The sequence below is a fragment of the Nanorana parkeri genome, unplaced genomic scaffold (genome assembly GCF_000935625.1).
Source record: "Nanorana parkeri isolate BGI_ZX_2015 unplaced genomic scaffold, ASM93562v1 scaffold654, whole genome shotgun sequence".
Lineage (NCBI taxonomy): Eukaryota > Metazoa > Chordata > Amphibia > Anura > Dicroglossidae > Nanorana > Nanorana parkeri.
The window spans coordinates 66,824-90,710 of record NW_017306922.1 but is presented as its reverse complement, the minus strand read 5'-3'; the positions used below and the strand labels follow the sequence as shown (position 1 = coordinate 90,710).

Here is a 23,887-nt window from a genome sequence, read left to right as displayed (position 1 = left end):
ATTGCTAAATTATATCTAAAGCCAAAACCAAAAAAAAATATCCTTTACAGCACCCTTTCTCAACCAGGTTTCCCTGGAGCCCTAGGGTCCCTCTGCTATGGGTTCCTTAAGCAATTCCTGCCTCTCAGATAGGTTACCACTGACACCAATTATCTATTCAACTGTCTATAAGAGGGGATCCTTCCTACTGACCAATGTAAGGGGCAATCTTGCCTTTGACCATCAATGTAAAGGACATTTTTCCCACTAACCACCTGTAATATGGCCCTCTTCCACTGACCACCGATGTAAGGGGTAGTCTTGCCACTGACCAATGTAAGGGGCAGTCTTCCCACTAACCACCAGTGTAATAGGGCCCTCTTCCACTGACCACCAATGTAAGGGAGCAGTAAAATGTTTACAGTTCGCATTTATGTGGCTTTTATTACTATTAGTTAAATGTAATTAATATATTACTGAAAATGATTTTGTTGTATAGGGCAGCCAAATATGTATAATAAAAATATATCATAAGTATTCCAAATGCCAAACTCTCTATTTATTCTTCTTTATTCTTTTTTTATTATTATATGCACAAATTACTATTCACAACAATGTCCCCTATATATTAGGGTATTTGGAGAATACCAGATCCAAAAAGGAATCAGACTGACCATGTTCGAATACATTCACTTAATAGTAAACAATGCTATCTCTCAAAAGTGACCATGGCTAACCAATAGGCATTAATCTGTTAAGTAAAATTCAATGTACAGTTACGATAAACATAGAAACAGTCATTTGTTAAAAAAAAAAAAAGCCCACATCTCTAATTCACTTAATGATCTACCTAACATAATTCTGAACTGTGACAGAGAATAACATTTACTTGTGGGGATGTAAAAATGGATGTACATTACAACATAGAAAACAAATCTCACAACCAAAGCTGAGCTAAGATTAGAAAAATATGACAAAAATGATGGCAAAGAAGACCCAGAGCACTCAAAAAAAGAGCAAGTGCATTGGCTCTAGGGTTGCCACCTGTCCAGGATTCACCCGGACAGTTCGGGTTTTGAATGCTGTGTCCGGGTTTCATGGCAGCAGAAACCTGAACACAAGATGTCAGACAGACAGGGGCAACCAAAATTAGGTAAGGGGCTACTGGCCCCTTACTAAAAACTGTAATGTTTACATATGAATAGATGGCGCTATTTACATATGAATAAGCCAGAACTCGTTCTCCCAAAAAAATGTCAGCGCGTCACTAGAGTGTTTGGGTTTCGCTTGAAGAAAAGGTGGCAACCCTAATTGGCTCTGGATGGTGGAATCTAGCATAGTGTGAGAGCAGTGGTCAATTCAAGCCATCACAGGTTCTAATCAATAACCAAGACATAGGTACACATTCCATACAATATTTGTGTCTGACCAGCAGCTGAATCAATTACAATTCTTTATCTACATATTACTCCCACAATTATAGAATGCAAGATGAGACCATCTTTCTAAAACTCAACTTTGAATTCCTCACTTTAGCTCCTTCTTGTAAAGGCTGTCATTTAATTTAATATGATGCCTCTGTGCTCCCTTGCAGATACGGCCCCCGGAAACTATTGAGATTACACTACTACAATCCATCACAGTGAGAGTAGCCACATCAAAGCAAAATTAACAGCTTTGTGTCTCTGCTTCCTAGCAGCTATCCATGATTTTTTGCATGTAGGATAAAGCAGGTGCCTGAATAATAAAGTCAGTAGCATGCACTACCTACTGACTACCCTGCCGAAGTAAAAAGCTCTCGTTTAGCATTTGGAAAATAGCATGCAAACAAGAAATTCACACCGTTTTAAAAAGGGAGTTGATGAATCCATAGCACTTTGTCTGAAACTGGGAAATACAGACCCCTAGTCATCCAGTGATTATGCCTTATGGTTCCTTGGCAACTTCCTACATTCTGCTGTGGGATGTGCTCCAGCTACATTCTGCTGTGGGATGTGCTCCAGCTACATTCTGCTGTGGGATGTGCTCCAGCTACATTCTGCTGTGGGATGTGCTCCAGCTGGTGGCAATGGGCAGTTGGTACTTTTGCTGTTCTGACTTTTTCCTGTCTACACCTATCCCATCAATGCCGGCATGCTGCGCTATCACACATATGCATGACATCCTCAATAATGCTGGAAAGTAACAGACTTGTGTCACACTGCTTCACTGACTTTAACTAAATCACCTCTCCTATTATGAAACATATTGCTAGCTATTACTAGAGAGGAGCCCAAGAGTAGACACAAAAGTTAGCCATACATGCATAGACTTCTCTTGTTCAACCCACAGACTGAACAAGAATAATCATTCTAATATATTCCTCTATCTAAACTAAACAGGGTTGATGGAGGATCTCTCCAACAGCCAGCCATTCTATTTAAACAGCCAGCACCAGCAGCTGTTTGAATACCTAAACAGTGACTGTATCTGAATGGAGGCAGTCACTGTACGACAATTTTCCACTTGTCTCCTTCCATTTTTCAGTCAAAGTTTGTTAAGCGGGATGGTGCTGATTAGGCCATCCACTGCTTGCTATGTCTAGCTTTCACCCAAAATTCACAAATGTTTCAAAAGAAAATGCATGATTCTTGGGTGAATGTTATATGAAAACATTTATCAATAGACCCTAAGTTTCCACAGCCTTGGGTTCCACATACCATTTTCTCAGTGTCTTGTTCTAATCTGAACACAAAAAGGAGAGGGTGGAGATGTTTGGAATGAGTGGAAAGGGTAGAAATCGGGTTTGACTAGTGTGTGCTTATGCAAATAGGATAAGGCAGTCCAAACTTTGTTAAAAAAAAAAAAGCAAATATAGAAAATAAAGAAGTACACACAGCTAAGAGGCAGTATAGTGTGTAGAGTATTTAAAATCTAATACAAAGAATAGTGAGGCCTAAAAGTAGCAACTAGGTATCTAGTCAGCAAGAAATGTTAGAAAACAAAAGCGAGAAGCACATCTTAAATGATAGCATTTTAAAGGGTAAGATATTATGGGCATAGTTGCTTCATTGCATCTGTGGTTTGGTTTCCAGTGGTCCATGAATCATAGAACTTTGATAACTACTAATCTACAAGTAGAGGCAAACTAGAAAACCCTTTTTAACACTTAAATATTCTGTACAGCACTAGCTTGAACAATGTCTTTTAGCCACAAGGACACTTCTTCATGCTATAAATAAATACATATGGAATGATTGTAGTGTAAGATGCTGATATTAGGCTAGCAGTGTCAATTACATGCTCTGTGTTACTGGAGTTTTCTTTGATTCGTAGAGTCATGTAAGTCACCCAGAATAATGAAAACACACTAACGACTGCCATGATACTCAGTGCTGCTCTGATCTGTGTTGTTATGGAGAGGTTTGCAGGTAAAGCTTTCAGCAGAAAGAAGTGTTTATTGTTTCTCTTGTGCGAACACTCTGTTTCTTCAGAAGGTTGGTTTTTGGCATCTAGGGCACTGTAGTCTTGAGAACAGGTGAGTGCCGCAGTGAATGACTCAAATGGGCCACGCAACATGTCCTGATCTCTGTTACCAGCTACAAAAATAGTGTCCTTGTCAGGGATGAGAACTAAATGGCTATCCTTTAAGTTACAAAGTATTGTCTTTTGAGATTTTTGCATATGGTTGACCATGAAAGGATCATAAATGATGCTTGGAGAACGTTGTTTGTGCTCTTCTGCTTCTGTCTTTTTTTTTAATGACTGTAAGAATTGCTGGATAGGAATCCCTTTGTCCACATTGTTAATAATAATTGTTACTGCATCTCCAGACTTGATATGTACTTTTTCTGTGCCTACAGAATCAAGTTCTGTACCTGTCAAAGGGATGGAAGACAGTGGTGGTTCATAAAGCATGTCTTTTACTACCCCACAGGTGCTGAGTACATCTCCACTGTTGCCCTCAGAACCTTGGCAAAGGGTCCCTGGTTGATCTTTACAACTGGATACTGGGGAATGAAAAGATGAAGTCGATTTATTTGTAGTACACTTCAAAGCTGTAATGCGTTTCCTGTTGCGTATCAAAAACAAGACGATCTTAACGTTCATAAAGAACATTCCAATGAGTGGTAGACCATTGGCTAATATGAGGTATGTGATGATATACACATTTTTTTGGAAGTTAGAAGGAAAGTCATCATGACAACCAAAAATCCTTTTAGCAGGTGGCTTGTTTTGATCTTCGCCATCATCCTTCAGCTGAAACACGCTACAGACATACAACATTGGGATGCTAAAAATAATAGATACAAACCAACTAAGACTTATAGAAATCCTCAACAAGCGTACTTCAGTTTTCCGAAATATACTGCAGTTTTTGGGGGTGGACCCAACCACCTTGTAAAACCAAAACACACTCATGGCAAAGGTGGTAAGAATGCTGCTCGTGATGGAAAGGCTTCCAGTAAACCAAAAAATCTTGCAGTATGACTCACCCAAGAACCAAGTGCCATACATTTCCACCAAGATTCCGGGGATGTCCACCATGAAGTTAGTAATTAGGTTTGAAAGTGTCAGGTTGATCAGAAGTATTTTGTAGGGTTCAATCTTGCAGCTTATGGAGGGCATGGAAAAAAATAAAAGTGCCATGTTCCCCAAAACTCCAAGCAGGCAGAGCAATATCCTGACACAGACTGCTATAAGCTTAGGCACCTGGGTCTCCATCATTCTATAGCTGGCTGTGCAGAGACTTTGATGAAAGACTATATATCTGGATATCCCACTGACACAAGTCACTTAACAAGGAGGATGCACCTAATTATTGAAGCTTTTTGCAATTTGCTGCCACCTATAAATCTAATCCAACCGTACCTCCGAAGGATAATCCATTATGATGATGATGCTGTGTAGGTAATTAAGGCACTTCACAGCCACTTGATGAAAAGAACATGCGTAACATCCAAGTGCTAATGAAGACCCTAATAAGAAGCTTGTCATTTAACACTAGAGTAGTGGTTAGGTAAACGTGCCAGCAGTAGCTGATGAGCTGAAAACGGAAATTAAAGCTGAACTTCAGAAAGATTTAAAAGTCACAAATCACAGCAGTTCTGCAATCATTATATGCAAACAATACATCATTAAATGCAAGCGGTATAGGTACCTGAAGTTGACTTGTTATCACTATCTTGAAGTCCACTGTATATCAGAGCTTGGGGAGGGAAGGAGAAGCAGCACAAGGAGCCAATCAGCTGTGCTGCAGTGCAGGGAACATGCTAATAGGAGGAAAGAGCAGAGAGATGAGCTCATTAGTGTGTGGATTGTCCTTTCATTGTCTAGTGACAGGGTGTGGAAGAGACCTATAAGTGTAGGTTAAACTTCAGCAGAGAAATATCAAGGTCTCTCGTTTAAAAGAAAGGACTGTGCTGTGGGACGGGTGTCCCCACACCGCGTGCAGGTATCTATACAGGAGGACCAAATATAGCCATAGAACAGGAGACCTCAGGGGAAGGAGTCAGGAGTCAGAAGTCAGGGTTCAAAGAGGCAACAGGATACAGGTTATGACGACAATACTGAGGCACAGGCCTCACTGCAGGGGGGAGGATAAAGCCTACGTTTTTTTTTTGCATATATGAAATCTCAGGGAAAGGCATTTTCCTCCCCTGAGATTAGGTGCATGGTCACATGTCCTAGTCACATGTGCCAGAGTTCCAGGAAGTAAAGGGAGATGTCTTAATCTGCCCTTAGTAAGCGCCTAGCCCGAGTTTCGTGAGGGCCCGGGAGTGGCACTGAGGCTCTCTGAACTTACATCGGAGGTAAGATCAGCACACATCCTCCCGCTGATCACCTCTCTGATCTCTGCATGCGGAAGTGATGTGTATTACATCACTTCCACCTTCAGCTGGCTTTTCTCCGGCTGTTGTAGCCGGAGAAGAAGCTAGTGAAGCAGATTTGCTTCATCAGCTTCTTTGGGGTTCCCTAGGTGACATTAAGGGTTTAATTGCCCACTGATGTCTCCATAAAGAGGACCTGTCACTGTATATTTGTTATCACATAGGGGGCTTTTTAGTAATAGCAATAAAGTTAAAGAAGAACTATGGGGTTAGGGCTTTTCCCCGTAATTAACCTTAGGGTAACGGGAGGACACAAGCTAGCGTCCTCCCGTTACCCTAAGCTCAATATACCCCGAGCTAAAGCTCGCAGTATACTGAGACGCCGCAGCTGAAGCGGATCCCGACAATTATGTCTGGATCCGCCCAGCTGCGTGAGTGACAGCTGGCTCTGCCTATCTAGAGGCAGAGCCAGTTGTACCCGCCCCCTCCCCCTTCCGTTCCGCCAGTCAGCGCTGGAGGATCGGAGCGGGGAGGGGGGAATCCAGCCCCTCCCCTGTCACGGTAGAGAGCCGTGACAGGATCGCAAAGTGAGCGAACGCCGGTATGTGTTCCCTCACCTCCCGATCTACTGAGCCGACCTGTGACAGTTTCATTGTCACAGGTCGGCTAGAACTATGAGGTGAGGGAAAATCACTCACCTCATTGTTCTCCTTAAAGTGTAAAAAAAATTTTTAAAAAAATGAGTCACAAAAAAATAAATTTAAGTCATAAAAATAAAAGAAAACAAAAACATTTTAAAGTCCCCCACCCCTATGTTACATATCACCACAAACGTTGGATTGAGGGCAATAATCATAGGGCCATCAATCACTGTTAACAATAAAATGATGAGCAAGCTTTTAAAGTACAACAGCAAAAAGTTTCCCAGCTCACTCACCAGTCAGCCCGCAAAAAAACAGAGGTTTTAGTTACACGTCTTCTGCAGAATATGTGAAAGCCGCACAGCCGCGTCAAGGCCCCTCCGTATAGTGCGGTCCTAACTCTAACCTATGAGAGTCTCCATCTTGGAGCACATGTAGCAAAAGATAAAATTGGGTGCAGGTTCGTAGGTTTCACATTGTCTGCAGAACACGTGTATCCAAACCTCTGTTTTTAACCTTAGCGGTGAGACAAGTTTTTTTTGCATGCTGGCTGGTGAGTGTGCTGGGAAACGTTTTGCTGTTGTACTGTATAAAGCCCTTCCATGTGCACCTTGCTGTAAAGCTGATTATGAGTTGATGAGTGCGTTTGCCATTCGTTTTGCTCAAGCTTCTAAAGCGTCGCCTATGGGCAATTTTGGATATTGTAGTTGCAATTTCACTGGAGCACGCAATCTAAAGGCTTGACGTGTTTGGTGTCTATTTACCCAACGTGACTCCATTTTTTTTATTTCTACAAAAAAATTGGGTAATAATAAATGTTTCATAAAATAGAGTAGATACAACTGTTTTCCCCCCAGAATTTTTGGTACTTCTTTCTTTATATAGTAAAAAAAAACAAACCCCAGTGGTGATTAAATACGCCCCCCCACAAAAAGCTGTCCCAAAAAATTTATATAAAATTCATTTCAGTACGGCGTTGCATGACACTCAATAAACATTAGCGATAAGCGCTATGAATAAACATTTTATGTCAGATATATTTCCAGAAGCTTTAAACTATCTGAAAATGTATTTGAAATGTACTTTCTAATGATGTAAGGGAATAATTGTGACTGAAATAGTTTATTGGGTATTTGTGTTTCAGCTCCTGATGATTTCCTATTGTTCTGTTGAACATATAAAACAACTCTGAATCTAAGGAGATGCTACGTTCAGCACTGGGTGTATGAGAAGTTCTTGATCCTATTTCGGAGGAAATGAGTCGTGATTCGAATTTTTTTAACTGATCCAATTAGAATCAATTCGCCGGGTTGGCCCAAACCTTATCAGCAGCCCCCCTCCCCGCCTTCCTCCCGACCTGTCCTCTTTATAAGCGCGGCTGTGTGCCTGGACCCGCCTCCTAAACTGGTCGTCAGGCAGGGGGCGGACCCTTGATCCCACTCAACCCTCACTAGCCTGTGGGCGGGTCTATCTTGCATAGAGGGGACGGATCTTCCTTGTCGGTGGGCGGGTTTGCGCTGTATCCAGGGGCGGGGCCCCCTCCTCGCTCTGTGTTCCCGTTAGTGGCCGCTACTGCGGCCCATATTCCCGGGCTTCCTGTCAGCATTCCCGGCATGTTAGCGGCCCGGGAAGCGGAGAACGAGGAGGCCCCGGCTGAGGTGAGCGGTGTGTGCGGGCAGTGGACGGGGTTGGAATGTGTGACATAGGAAGAGCCTGTTGTATATAGACACACACATGGAAACATTGTATGAAGAGTATTATCAATGACAGCATGCTGTGATTTGTAGTCCTCCAACACATGGCGGGGTCTCAGTTTATCCTGGGTGTGTATACAGCGATATAATCATCACATTGTCTGTAACTGATACATTGTGGGGCTCATTTACGCCTGTGTGTTGTGGAACATGCCAGGTATGAATGCACATTGCATGCTTGAAGGAGCCAGGTATGAATGCACATTGCATGCGTGAAGGAGCCAGGTATGAATGCACATTGCATGCGTGAAGGAGCCAGGTATGAATGCACATTGCATGCGTGAAGGAGCCAGGTATGAATGCACATTGCATGCGTGAAGGAGCCAGGTATGAATGCACATTGCATGCGTGAAGGAGCCAGGTATGAATGCACATTGCATGCGTGAAGGAGCCAGGTATGAATGCACATTGCATGTGTGAAGGAGCCAGGTATGAATGCACATTGAATGCGTGAAGGAGCCAGGTATGAATGCGCATTGCATGCATGAAGGAGCCAGGTATAAATGCACATTGCATGCGTGAAAGGAGCCAGGTATGAATGCACATTGCATGCGTGAAAGGAGCCAGGTATGAATGCACATTGCATGCGTGAAAGGAGCCAGGTATGAATGCACATAGCATGCGTGAAGGAGCCAGGTATGAATCCGCATTGCATGCGTGAAGGAGCCAGGTATTATTATTATTATTACATAGTATTTATATAGCGCCAACTGTTTGTGCAGCGCTTTACAATGTAAGGAAGACATTACAATACAATTCAAGACAAGATGGTGAGGATGGTCCTGCCCGTGAGGGCTTACAATCTAAAAGGCAGGGACAAGTGATACACGAGGAGGTAGCTGTGTGGGGATGAATTGTTTTGAGAAAGTGATGGTTCAGTGGTTAGGTTGAGGTGGGATAGGCTTCCCTAGAGAGATGAGTCTTCAGGGAACGCCTAAAGGCAGTCAAGGTAGGAGATAGATGGACAGGTTGGGGTAAAGAGTTCCAGAGGATGGGAGAGACTCTAGAGAAGTCCTGGAGGCGAGTATGGGAGGAGTGGACAAGGGAGCTGGAAAGCAGGAGGGCAATGGAAGAGCGGAGTGGAAGGTTAGGGTGATACTTTGAGACAAGGTTTGAGATATAGCCGGGGGCAGAGTTGTGGATGGCTTTGTAACTGATTGTTACTATTTTGATTTTTATCCTTTACGCTATTGGAAGCCAGTGCAGGGATTGGCTGAGGGGGGATGCAGACACTGAGCGGTTGGTCAAGTGGATGAGTCTAGCAGCTGCATACATGATAGACTGAAGGAGGGATAGCCTGTGTAGTGGAAAGACAATGAGGAGGGAGTTACAATAGTCAAGATGAGAGATAACAAGGGAGTGTATGAGTAGTTTTGCGTTGTCATTGGTGAGGAAGGGGCGTATTTTGGAGATGAGGAGCCAGGTATTAATGCTAATTGCATGCGTGAAGGAGCCAGGTATGAATGTGCATTGCATGCGTGAAGGAGCCGGGTATGAATGTGCATTGCATGCGTGAAGGAGCCGGGTATGAATGCGCATTGCATGCGTGAAGGAGCCAGGTATAAATGCACATTGCATGCGTGAAGGAGCCAGGTATGAATGCGCATTGCATGCGTGGAGGAGCCAGGTATGAATGCGCATTGAATGCGTGAAGGAGCCAGGTATGAATGTGCATTGCATGCGTGAAGGAGCCAGGTATGAATGTGCATTGCATGTGTGAACGTGCCAGTTGTGAATGTGCATTGCATCTGTTGGAAGTGCATTGCAGCAAAAATCTAGTGATGTGTCTGATTATTTTGGATGTTGATTTTAGTGGGCTGCCTTAATGCCATGCATGTAAACATGTGACATAACGCATGTTGACGCACTGCGATGTTTGCACAAAGGCAGATAATTTATATAAATGGGCTGCTTATCCCACCAAAAAAGGTGCAGGAGCGATCTTTGTAGCGCGTGATGTGTGTCACTGTGTGTTGTGGTGCACATTGGCGGATGTTTGTTGGGTGCCATTAAGAATGAACAGCACTGCAACGCACCTCAGTGCTAGAAGCGTGCTGTCGCCGCGGGCTACCGCAGTGTGGCCCCAGCCTATATGAGGGCACAACTATTTTGGTTGAGGAAGATAGACAACAATTCCCACTCCAGGCATCTCCTGAAATCTAGGAACGCACTGGATCAAATCCCGGCTGGCTCACTTTGTTTTTGGAGGGGGTGAGGGGGTGTGGCGGTGCATTGAAGTCAATGGCACCGCAGCCACGCCCTCCAGCCAATGTGCGATCGCCTGCACTGGAACGTGTGGCACATCAGTGTCTGCATTCAGGTCCGGTGTGCTCAGAAAAATGCATGTCAACCAGAATGCAATCCAGTGTGTTCTGGTGCCGGGCCGCAACGCACTGGGCCTCTTGTGAACTAGCACTAACACAAACTACCTTCTGCTCACCTCCCTGCTTTTCTTCAGCACCGCACGCTGGGACTAGCAGGGAGGAGGAGAGCTGAAAAATGACACAAGTGTGGGAGGACCCGCAGCAACAGAGAATCAAAAAAGTGGCGGAGAACAAGTGGGCAGTGAACGGGCTGACAAAAAAATCCCAGGTGCCAGGACACACTTTCTAGTCGCATTGGCGACCTGGAGCCTGGGATTGGTCGAGCCCTGCCCTAACCCATTTTAGACTTCCATTATCTTGGGGATCCTGCCAGTAACACACTTCCTGTGCTGGAGTGACAATGCTCACTCACCATATTATACACAGATCAGCCATTACATTGTGACCACCCACCTAATATTGAGTAGCTCCCTCTTTTCCTGACACGTTGAGGGATGGACTCCACTGACTAGCCCTCTGAAGGTGTGCTGTGGTGTCTGGCACCAGCCGTCAGTAGCAGATCCTTTAAGTCCTGTAAGTTGTGAGGCGGGGCATGGATCGGACTTGTTTTTCCAGCACATCCCACAGATGTTCAATTGGAGGCCAAGTCAACACCTCAAACGCCTTCTTGTGTTCCTCAAACCATTCTTGAACCATTTTTGCAGCGTGGCAGGACGCATTATCCTGCTGAAAGAGGCCACTGCCATCAGGGAATACCGTGTGCATGAAGGGGTGTACTTGGTCAGCAACAATATTTAGGTAGGTGATACGTGTCAAAGTAACATCCACATGAATGGCAGGATCAAAGGTTTCCCAGCAGAACATTGCCCAAAGCATTACACTGCTTTGCCGGCTTGCCTTCTTCCCATAGTGCATCCTGGTGCCATCTCTTCCCCAGATAAGTGACACACATGCACCCAGCCATCCACCTGATGTAAAAGAAAATGTGATTCATCAGACCAGGCCACCTTCTTCCATTGCTCTGTGGTCCAGTTCTGATGCTCACGTGCCCACTGCAGGTGCTTTTGGCAGTGGACATGGGTCAGCAGGTGCACCGTGATCAGTCTGCAGCTACGCAGCCCCATACACAACAAACTGCGATGCGCTGAGTGTTCAGACACCTTTTTATCAGAACCAGCATTCACTTTTTCAGCAATTTGGACTACAGTATCTCTTCTATTGGATTGGACTGCACGGCCAGCCTTCACTCCCTGCATGCTTCCATGAGCCTTGGCTGCCCATGACCCAGTCACTGGCTCTCCAGTTTTCCTTCCTTGGACCACGTTTGGTAGGTCCCTGACCACTGCAGACTGGGAACACCCGAGAAGAGCTGCCGTTTTGGCGTTTCTCTGACCTAGTCATCTAGCCATCACAACTTGGCCCTTGTCAAAGTCGTACAAATCCTTACACTTGTCCATTTGTTCTGCTTCCAACACACCAACTTCAGGGACAAAATGTTGACTTGCTGCCCAATAAACCCCCCCACTTCCAGGTGTCATTGTAACCAGGTAAACAATGTTATTCCCTTCACCTCCCAGGGGTCATAATGTTATGGGTGATCAGTGTATCTGTGAAAGAGTAGCATTGTCACCCTGGGCTGCTCTCCTGATTTGGATTACAAACACTTCACCCTCCTCATCTCCATTACATAGGGGAGAGGGGTTATATAGTTTATACAAATAGTTTAAAGTGACACTAAACTCAGAAGTTTAAATCTTAAAAATGCATTCAAGTACCATAGCTATAAACAAAAATGTATCTTATTTGTGTATCACTCGGCTGCAGATCCTCAAATCATCTCTGAATTGGTGCTGACACTGTCCTTTCTTCTGGAGGGGGGATACTTTTGTTCCTCATGGTTCCTGTGTCATGATTAGTTTATTAATTTGTATTGAGATTGTAGTCTATCACAGGAGTGAGCTTGGAGCGGTGACTACTTTAAAACACACGGACCATGGGGAAGAAAAGTAGCCCCCCTCCAGAAGGAAGGACAGTGTCAGCACCAATTCAGAGATGATTGGAGGATCTACAGCTGAGTGATACACAAATAAGATAAATTTTTGTTCATAGTTAAAGTACCTGAAGAATTATTATTATTATTATACAGGATTTTTATATAGCACCAACAGTTTGCACAGCGCTTTACAATCTATACAATGAATGCATTTTTAAGATTTAACTCCTGAGTTTAGTGTCACTTTAAAAAGTTGATCGCTAAATTCTGTGCACAGGAAGTTGCGATATTGCACACTCTTTGCTTGTTCAGCTTCTTTGAAGTGCATAGGTGACCTTAGGAGTCTAATAGACCCCTAAGGTCACCTTAAAAACCTGTCACCTCCAATGTGCTATCACATAGGGGGCTTGTGAGCCCTGCTATGCAATAACAATAAAGTCAAGTAAAAATAAAAAGTTTAAATACATTTAAAAATACCCCCAAATTATTTTTTTAAATCCCACGAATGTGCGCTTACTACCGTTGGGTGTGCCTATGTACGAAAACGACGATTGAACCACACATGTTAGGTATCGCCATGTGTGGTGTAGGAGCGATCATTTTAGGACCAATATTCATGGTTAACTCTAAACTGACGGCCTGCACAGACTTTTATAATTGATGGGACCAGATTTTTTTTGCTGTTTCCTGGGCGCTTTAAATTTTTAAGCATGGCATGTTGGATATCCAATTACACAGCACAACCCCATCATTTGCATTTTACAAATAAATTGGGTATAATATTAAGTTTTTGTGCACTAAAATTTATTTAAGTGTATTTTATCTGACATTTTGGTGTTCATAAAGAGTTGTGATAAATCCATTTTATTCTACTGTGTCTCTGCTTTCAGGAAATATATAATTCTAGGGGGATTTAAGTAAAATGTGGATTACAACATATGTGCAAACAATGCTCTAGTATCAAAGGGATCAATGCATTCATTGCCCCTTGCTGAGTATTCTAGTTACACCTACAGAACATAGTCTTTATATTTCAGTTCTGAGCCTGTGGTGCTGTGACAAGGTCAGGAACAATACTCATTCATTTCGATGTAGCAGCAACATGAAGATAATTGCAGTGCACCAAAAGGGCCAGTGTCATTGGACGTTTGCTCCCTTATTGCCCCATACAAGTCTATGGGGATGCTGAAGCAGATGAAATGATCCTTCAGTGAATTCTGAATGATTCCAGAAGACTCTAACTAAGCACATTGCATTTCCCATCAAAGCCCTTCCACCCAGGTCCTTAATCTGGTTGCAGAGAAGTCATGTGGCCCTTATATTGTAAACAATGTGTAATTACTCATTGAGCAGTCATGCAGAGGATGTCTGTGCTTTATGTGTCAAATCAAAGTTAATAATATGTTTGCAAATTTTTCTGTGGTAACACAACACAAACAGTTTTAATGCCTAGGAGATCTGTAGAACCTGTTCTTGTGTGAGAGTTCCCTGATAAGCGTAAAATAAGGACTTGATTGTTGTGCAAAGAGATTTACCAAGTACCTGTGTTTGCGTCGTCACTCCCTCACATGTGATTTTAGTTTCCTGTTATAGAAGAACATGTGGTATGTGTAGTGGCTCTATGGGGCTAATTAAAATTGAACACCGGTGTATACAGTGTGTGTGTGTCTATGTATGACAGACCAAATGGAGAAATACAAAGTAACTTTGTTATTTTTCCCATGTACTTTATTTTAGTGTTGGTGCGTACCAGCAGGATTCGCTGCTGGAACGCACTGGAGCGCAACCCGGCCAGATTCCTGCAGTCAGAAGCAGGAGTGGGTTTGGTGGTGCGTTGAAGTCAGTGGCACCGCAGCCACAGCCATGATAGAGACAGAATATCAACCAAAAATCCTTAAAAAACACATGATACAAATGTTATAAATTGAGTTGCAGTTCAGTGAGTAAAATAAGTATTTGATCCCCAAGCAAAACATGACTTAGTACTTGGTGGAGAAACCCTTGTTGGCGAGCACAGAGGTAAGACGTTTCTTGTAGTTGGTTACCAGGTTTGCACACATCTCAGGAGGGATTTTAGTCCACTCTTCTTTACAGATCTTCTTTAAATCTTTAAGGTTTCTTGGCTGTTGCTTGGCAACTCATAGTTTCAGGTCCCTCCATACATTTTCTAAAGTATTAAGGTCTGGAGACTGGCTTGGCTGCTATAATTTTGCCCTGAAGCAACTTCAGCACGAAATTATAGCTAATCTGCCTATAAACGTCAGGTGATCATAATAATCTGGCCACTCAGTGTATATAGGAGAATTGAAGCTTTATTTCTCTAGTCACCTTCCAGGACAGCATTAGAGAGATAGGCTCCTCCCACCGTGGGAGGACACAAACTAGCGTCCTCCCGTCACCCTAGGCTCAGTATACCGTGAGCTGTATACTGAGACACCGCAGCTGAAGCGGATCCCGACAACTATGTCTGGATCCGCCCAGCTGCGTGAGTGACAGCTGGCTCTGCCTATCTAGAGGCAGAGCCAGCTGTACCCGCCCCCTCCCCCGTCCGTTCCGCCAGTCATCGCTGGAGGATCGGAGCGGGGAGGGGGAATCCAGCCCCTCCCCTGGCAGAGAGCCGTGACGGGATCGAGAAGTGAGCCAACGCCGGTATGTGTTCGCTCACTTCCCGATCTACTAATCAGGAAGAACTAGGTCGGCTAGAACTATGAGGTGAGTGAAAAGCCTCATAGTTCTCCTTTTAAAAGCCATTAATTGCATTCTTTTTCAAAGTATCCTCATTTTACATCATTGTTTCACAGGTGCATAAAACTATTGGACAGAACTATTATGTGCAGCTGTAATCTGTGCATTCTCTGTGTCATTTTCTCAGGAACCGGGGTCGATGGGTCCAGCTGGTCGGTAGGGGGATTCCTGACATGTGCTAATAAACATGGAACTGTCTCTGGAAGTTCTGCTGTCTACCAGCATCAAGAGGAAAAAGCCATGTACGAGGCTTTGCTGGTTGGGGCAGGTCAGTACACTGTATATGTACATTTGGCTGACTAGGTTTCCATTGTGATAATCATCATTTTTTTTTTTTCTGTCTTAGGAAAAGGAAGCAGTTTTCTTGGTGGATGAGAATCGTATCAGTGAGATCAGCCTGCGCTCAGGCAGTGTGAAGAAGCCATTACTTAAGAAAAGCAGCATTGTGACCCTTGCTACATCTGCCAATGGTACAAAGGACCTTCCTTCTTTTGGGAGTTCAGGCTAAGTGTTGCGTTTATACATTGTCTTATTGTCTATTAAAGCCCAGTGCACCACAACACAAGGCATGTGCGTTGTGATGCAGCGCAGGTGTATTGCCTGATACTGTAATAGTATATCGGGGTGCATTCAGAAGGAATGGTACCGCAACACAGCACACCATGGCTTGCATATTGCATGTTTTACCATAAAACGGATTGTTGATTTGACCCCATTAGCTATAGGAAAATCAAATGAACGTCCTAACTGTATACCTAGCTTAAGACTCTTGCATTCTACAGTTCCGATAGTGTCATATGCCTGTGTCTCCTGACACACTTTATGATTACATCATCAACACAGCAAAGATGCAAGGGGCAGGTTGCACAGGCATATAACACTGCTGGAAGTCTCACCAATCTTGCACTGCACAAAGGTTCTAGACACAGGATGCTGGACAGGTGAGTATAAGGGATCATTCACATGGGTGTGCACATCCATACGGCATGCATGCCCATGCAGAGACCTGCCCCTGGGAGGGACAGGTGCTTTATGTAATTGCATGCATCAGTCTGTACCTCCCTATAGGAGGACGTGGCTGCACGCTGTTACATGCAAACCTGCACATCCGTGCGAGTCCGGGTGCCTGCACTTGGACGCAGATAGTGTGCAGTTTAGGGACCTTTTTAATCTGCATTTTTATTGGTCACTTAATACATTGCCATATTCACCTATACGCTGTACTGAAATAGGTATATGTATCAACAGAAGTTTAAAAAAAATATATTATTGCATTTATCTGTAAAGAATAAGTCAAGGAAACTGGGCTTGCTGTATTTTTCTTGAAGACGTTTCACTGGTCATCCAACCAGCTTTCTCAATTCAGAATGACTTGTGCAAAAAATCTCTGGGAATAAATATGGTGAATGTTGCTCTAATCCACATAACCATATTCACCATATTTATTCCCAGAGAATTTTTGTACAAGTCATTCTGAAATGAGAAAGCTGGTTGGATGACCAGTGAAACATCTTCAGGAAAAATACAGCAAGTCCAGTTGCCTTGACTTATTTTTTACAGATAAATGCAATAATATATCACAGCCCCTCCTGCCCCTGAACGCACGGAGCCGGCCGGGTTGCTTCACAGTGTGTTCTAGAGGCTGACTTCTCTGGAACGCACTGTTTGTGGTGTGAAACAGCCCTTATTGGTCCTTTTTAACATTTAAAACATTTGTTGTATCTGTTTATTAACTGCAAAATAACACCTGTTGATCCTGCCAAAAATCTTGCCGGCTGAAAACGTCCTGGTCTCTCCGTGCTGCACTGTTATCAGTTACATTATTTTTAGCTCTTTGAGGACTACATGGATTGCATTTTTGTTGTTGGGTTTAGATACACTTTAATGGTTCTTCTTTCCTCATCCCACAGGAGCCTGGCTAGCTGCTCTGAAAGTCTCTGGGGAGCTATCACTATGGAGTAAGGATCTGGACTGTCTGCTCACGATTCCAGCTATTGCAGACATCTCCCAGCTGATTTCAGTTACACAAGGTGAACTGATCCCAAGAAATGAAGCTTTACACTCCGCTGAATGAAAAATTGTTTTTTTTTTGTACACTTGCCTACCGAACTATATATGTTACAATCCGAACTATATATGTTACAATCCGAACTATATATGTTACAATCTGACTGTACAATCAACTTTTTTTTAACCAAATGTATGTAATATGAGGACCTACCTAAACTAACCAACCAAACCACCTGTATCCAATAAGGCAGGCCCTCCCTTGCACTTCACTGTTGTTTGTACAATCTCATTTAGATCTACCATCAGATTGTAACGTGTGGTCAACGTAAAGATTACAAGCTGCAGGGCACTAAATCTCATCTTTGCATAACTATACGCTGAGTCAGTGATATGGGACATGTATTCTTCTGGTGAACTCGGAGCTCCTGATCTGCATAAATGTAGATATAGTTGGTTACCCACTAAGGAGGGTAAGAGCCTTTTTAAAACAAATCTGCAATGGCAGCTCATGTGTTTTTTCCGGCAGTTTGCGTTAAAGTGATATTAAAATCAAAAAGGTTTTCCAAGCTATTTGATACGCTAATTAAATCAGTTACAATGAATGCTCCCTCATGATGTTTCAGAGTTTTAGTTTCCTGCAGATTTAGATGGTCCCCTGAGCACTGTCCCTGATATCCTGTTTTAGGGGGGCTCCTTTCCCTTGCAGGATCCTATGGAGCCACCCTTGTGTCTGTTAGTAAGCTATGTGTGTTTCTCTACAAGCACACAGGCCCATCAAGGCAATCTACTATCCTCCTCCCCCCTTTTCCCTGCTCCCCTCTTCTCCAGGCTAGTAGATGTATAGCTGCTGGAAGCTTCTCTGTCCTTGTGTTCTTGTACTGGACAGGAAGTTCAGGGAAGCAGAGCTTAGAGAGTTGGAGCTGTTTGGAAACATGACGACTGTAAGTGCTTGGGTACAAATGTAAATAAATATTTTGCTGTGTAATGTAAATGTGTTTTGATCTGGATTTATTATTGAAAACAAGTTTGAGAGTGTAATGCTACTTTAAATGTACAATGCTAAGACAATTCCTCTTGCTAGTATATCTGTAGTGCAGTTGGAAGCCCAATAATTGGCAATGTTTGGCTTATTTTTAGAAACTTCTTTGAAGCTCTACCTGTACGTGTCAGGAGATGGCAATAGAGTCCTCTTGGCCACTCACACTGGCTGTGTGTACCTGTGGGAAAACACAGAGGAAAAGAATCGGTCTAATCCTCTGAAAGCCAGGACCCTTTCAGGCCGGTGGACTAAAATCGAACCTCATGACACGGTTGTGTTCCCAAGCACCGCAGATAACGAAGCGACTGTTCACGCCATGTTTTTAAAGAGCGAGGTATGTTGTTGGAATTTGTAAAGTAAATATGTGCTTTGGCCATGTGGGCAAAACAGCAGGTTCCCTTTAATGCCGACCTTCACAGATGCATATACTTACCTTTGTTTTGTTCCCCCTGCTCCTCCATTCTGCTGCCCGGAAGTTAAAACTGAACTCTAAGCAGATATATAAGACGCCAATTAATGCGGCTCTCTATTCATTAACACATATTTAGTTATGTGTTTTTTTTATGCAAGCAGTGTAAGTACCTGAATTTGGACTGGTATCAGCTTCCTTCATTCCCTGTACAGCAGGGCTTAGACTGGGAGAGGAGAAGCAGAGTCAATCAGGTCATTCGTTGAGAAGAAACATGCTGACAGGAGGAGAAAGGAGATAAATGGGTCAGCACCTCCTAGCTGTCCAGTCACAGGCAGAGGGTGGGTCCAGGACAACCTGGGCTCAATTTAAGTGGGTTAAATGTTGCTGACCATCATACTGAGGACATCTTGTGGCGGGAAAGAAGTATTGTGGGGAAAATGTGAATATTGCAACACAAGCTGTTTTTGTAGGAGAACTATGGGGAAAAACACTGACCCCATAGTTCTCCTTTAATGGGTACAGGTAATGACTGGAGATGGCGAGTCATTACCCACCACCTGGCTTCCTGATTGGCTGGGAAGGCAGCTCCATGTTCCCTCGTGGCAGAGAAAATCTCCCTCTGACCGGAATTCCGGTATCAGGGGTAAGTATCATAGTATTTGGGTGAGCATGAGTACTCACTCAAATACTCGGTATCTGCACTGATAGTAGTATTGGTGCAACCCTAATTTTAGATGTATATAAACGCATCTAAGCGCACCTAGTGTGAATGTAGCCTTATACTGCTGATTCACCATCCAACATGCAGGCAAGCAAAATGGGTCAATAAGCTCAGTCACACTGGAAGTCTATAACCCTGTGTAAGCTATGGCTCTGGCTTCTATTAGACTAGCCGGTGCCTTCTGTTACAGCAAAACTCCAGCAACAAGATATACATTAACTACTGCACAGCACACACAGAGACCATGGGTACGAAAAGTAGCCCCCCTCCAGAAGAAAGGACAGTGTCAGCACCAATTCAGAGATGATTTGAGGATCTACAGCCGAGTGATACACAAATAAGATACATTTATTCAGAGTATTTTTATGCTCCACAGTGGGAAGGAACAGATCAAGGAATTTTGGTGGGAAACTCTCTCGGTCCATTTTGTAAAAAGTCAGGGGGCGACTGAGGGTTTTGGAGCCGTTATAACTGACATACCCGTTTGGGTGGCCTGACCCTTTAGGATGCCCAATTAGTAAATCGCTGGCTCAAAACACATTTCAATTATATCAAGATAACAATTATCGGACAAAGTATGTCTATTGGTATTCCAAGTTCTACAAAATGAATGCTTGTTGTAACAAGATGGCTGATTATGGTAGTTCTTTGATTTACTGTGTGGTTCTCCTACTTCTATTATACCTCAGGTGTTGGGTGATTGCTGTTTGTGTACATTTGTCTATTACTCTGGATCCCGGCTGATGATGACGTTCCTATCACTGCGCTGGCTTGAGGGTGATCAGAAGTACAACAGGTTTGCTTCTTTTTATATATTTAATTTGCCATCTCAAACATTTCCTTATGTTTGCTAATACTTTTATGTGTGTGCGTTTATTTTTATTGAAATATTATTCACTGAACATTGGGAGGTTTTCTCTCATAGTAGACACAAAAAACAAACAAACAACTTATTAACAGAGTTTAATATTGTTTCTATCCCATCTGGTGGGATCTTCCCTTCCTTTGCATGTGACAGGATACCCATTACTTTTGTGCTTTGTGTAGACATGCATATAGCATACTTGCCTTACCCTTGTTTTGCATAATCCTTGTAAATCTGTGTATTGCAATTAATCTCTTCTAGTGTGTGCCCGTTCAATGTTCATTGGGCACAACAGAACTGCCCACTGGATACCATCTACCCCATCTGTGAGCCAGTTAAGTCTAGAGGAGCTCTGGTGGCTGCATTCTCCAAAGACGGCTTAGTGCAAGCCTTGGCAATAAATCAGAAAGACCCCAAGGTACTCTTAATATAATAAAATACTGCAAAATGTTTTTGTTGGGGGGAAAAAATGATGGAGATCCACTTTGACTTTATGAATTTTTTTGTCTTTTTTCAGGCAACCTGCGTCGTCTTTATAAACACCATGAACGTTGTTACTGTGTGCGGCACTTTGAAGGGCTGTAGCAGTAAAAACCAGCAGATCCCAGCCAGATATCTAAGGTTGGTAGATATCATTTTTGATGTACCCATACAATGCAGTTGTACATGTCCATATGTCAGTTTACAAGCTCTTCGTAGTTGAGATTACTGATGGAAATTGACAGCGCCAATCACATGTACTGAGACATTATCCCTTCCGCAGCTGCAGAGATCGGGATATGTCTCAGTACCTGTGATTGGCGCTGTCAGCTTCCTGGCGGGCTCGGCACGTGGAGCTGCGAACACGCCCGAGCCCATCACTAGTTGAGATCACATGGCTGTCTTTCCACTAATCAGTATGGGCTTGGTGGAGGAACAAAAAAACAATAAATGTTCTTCCCCTTGGGTAATGTTAATGGAAGACCATTTGCCAGTTGGAGTATTTGATTGCGTTAGAACCTTCTATTGTACTCTCTGTCCTCACTGGCAAGGTTTACCTTCACTTCTTGTCAGGTGATTGTGGTCATTGGGACAGGAAGTGAGGGAAAATCTCCCCAGTGATCCATGCAGCAATTAAAACTTGACAGAAGTTCCATCCCTTCCCTGCACCACTCAATACTAAAACAAAAAGGTTTGTTAAAGTTTTCTGTAGAGGTTTTTACACATTATTATACCTCCTTTCTTTGCTTTCTCAGGTCTTACTGGGTAGCGAACATGTCATGGACATCTGACAGCCTTTTTTTGGCCTGTGTCTTGAAGAGGGGGTCCCTGTTGTTATTAACACGACTGGGTGAGCTCTTGACTCTGACAACATCTGGATGTAGTGTTGAATTTGGACCAGCCGAGTTTATTCCTCTTCATCCTTTAATCACATACAGGTAATTGATTTACCCTTCAGTGAAAGTTCTATGTTTTTGTGAAAGAAGAAGACTGTTTTGTAGGTATGGGGAATAAGGACCAATCTGTCTTCGCCCACTTCAATAAATCGGTCTACCTTCTTCTAGACAGCTCCACCAATGATGACGTTTGTAAAATGTATTCTAAATCTGTGGATCCTTTTTATACATTTTTTCCACTGCCTATTTACTGTCACATAGTCAGCTCCCTTGTTATAATAATAAATTAAGTTAAAATAAGTGTTATATATGAAACTATAATAAAATAAGTACTACATTTAAAGGATGCATGCACATGTACCTCCATACACATGTGCATAGGTAACTGTCGATTGTGCAACACACATACTGTGCATGAGGAAGTAGGAGGAATTTTTCTCAGTCTGTCATTTTGGTTCACTCTAAATTAATGAGCTGTAAATGTTTTTTTAAAGGGTTGTCTATTGACAATTTTGGGTATCATAATATGTCACCGCTTCACGGGTTCATGCAAATTTTGAGGCTTGACACATTTGGCATTTATTTTATTGACACACTCTCATGTTTTATGCTCAAAATTTGGAGATGATGCATTTGTGTGTGACTTTTACTCAAAATATAGAGCTGATAACGGTTCTGCACATATAATATCATGCAACATAAATTACAAATGTCGTCATTTTATTCTAAAGGTCCCCAAATTTTTGAAAATATAAATATGTGTTGTATTGAGGATTTTATGCCGCTCTGATAATAAATGTTTATATATATATATATATATATACACACACACACACACGTTTTTCCCTAGTGTGCTCCCTTTTGTTAAAATACCTATAATATAAGAAAAAAGTGTGTATGTATATAATTGCATTTGGAAATAAAATTCTGATGCTTTGACTTGTTTCCACTGCAAGACCTGAGAGTTCCTCTATACCTACTTTGGATTTGTGTGGATGAGCACCCAGGCAATTACCTTGCAAAAATATTTTTTTAAAGGTATTTTAGCAAAAGTGCAGCATTACACAACATAGTGCAAGAAGCCTTATGAAGAACATTCATCCAAAAAATAAAAAAAGGCAGAGCAATGCTTACATATAACAAAATGCCTAAAGCACACAGTAGATGAAATGGCACAATAGGGAATATAAACAAGGTCAGTGCAGAACAGCACTCTATGCTCAAGGTACACCATTCTTGTAAAGATCATGTCCCTGAAGAGATGCAAGCAAAACAGTAGTGTGGTGGGTGGCGAGAACTCTCTGTTGGTCTAAGGATGGGGGGAGGGGGGGCAAGGAAGGAAGGGGGAAGGGCAAGAATGTTCGGGCGGTAGATATATACCTTCATATACACACAGTCCGTGTTTTACAACTAAACACTTAATACATGACCAAGGATTCCTTATTGGTTAGCTGAAGAGACAGCACTGCAAAAATAGCAGCCTTTCTGACAGCAACTAAAAGGATCCTAGAGCTCCACATGCTGTCTTGGATATAAGACTAAACATTACTCATGTGATACATTTTATATTTACCTGGAAAAAAAGAAATATTATTTCCAAAACGTTAAAGAACATTTTCCTCCCCTCTTTTATGTGACCAATGACAGAAGACATAGGAATTGTAGTGATTCCCTGCCCTTTATTCAGGTGCTGGGCCTAATGTTGTTGGTTGGGCGGGGGGGGGCATTCAGGCACAGATGGGGTGGCTCCAGGCTGCAATGAAAAGGTGTGTACTGGGTATTCCATCAGCCTTCTGTAGAGGCTTTACTAATATAAATAGTTTACAGGTTTGCTTTAAAAAAAACAAAGCGCAATAAAAAGAATGCATTTTTACGGTTACTAATTAGTGTTTGTTTTTCATCTTTTGCAGACCACCTGTACCCATCCTGGAAAGCCACAATGCCAATGATTCTCTGGGTTCTGTGGCATCTGAGACTGATTTAATGCGGCAAAGGTTTTCTGTCACTTGTCACCCTCGTCTACCCTACCTCATTGTCTCAGATGGTTATATGGTGACTGCCCTCCGCTTTGCACAAAATCTGTCTCCTTATCACTTCATGAAGTCTTTACTGCTTGACTCAGCCCAGAGGCTGGAGAATGTACGACAGAGCCTTCAGCTGGGAAAGGTGAGAGATGTGGTATGGAAGATGAAATGCAGTAATGTTATCCAGATTTAAT

General features: G+C 42.9%; 1 protein-coding gene across 1 annotated transcript in view; it reads left to right on the top strand.

The window, feature by feature from the left end:
• Positions 1-15,429: 15,429 nt before the first annotated feature.
• The window catches only part of LOC108792530 (uncharacterized protein C5orf42-like), a gene marked incomplete at its 3' end in the record, with an annotated part of 75,205 nt that continues 66,747 nt past the window's right edge, over positions 15,430-23,887 (top strand). The window contains exons 1-9 of the mRNA XM_018563325.1: positions 15,430-15,514; positions 15,593-15,716; positions 17,157-17,276; positions 18,394-18,629; positions 20,118-20,224; positions 20,555-20,711; positions 20,811-20,914; positions 21,529-21,711; positions 23,580-23,835. Of these exons, the coding sequence (XP_018418827.1) occupies positions 15,434-15,514; positions 15,593-15,716; positions 17,157-17,276; positions 18,394-18,629; positions 20,118-20,224; positions 20,555-20,711; positions 20,811-20,914; positions 21,529-21,711; positions 23,580-23,835 (1,368 nt within the window). The remainder of the gene's footprint in view (positions 15,515-15,592; positions 15,717-17,156; positions 17,277-18,393; positions 18,630-20,117; positions 20,225-20,554; positions 20,712-20,810; positions 20,915-21,528; positions 21,712-23,579; positions 23,836-23,887) is intronic.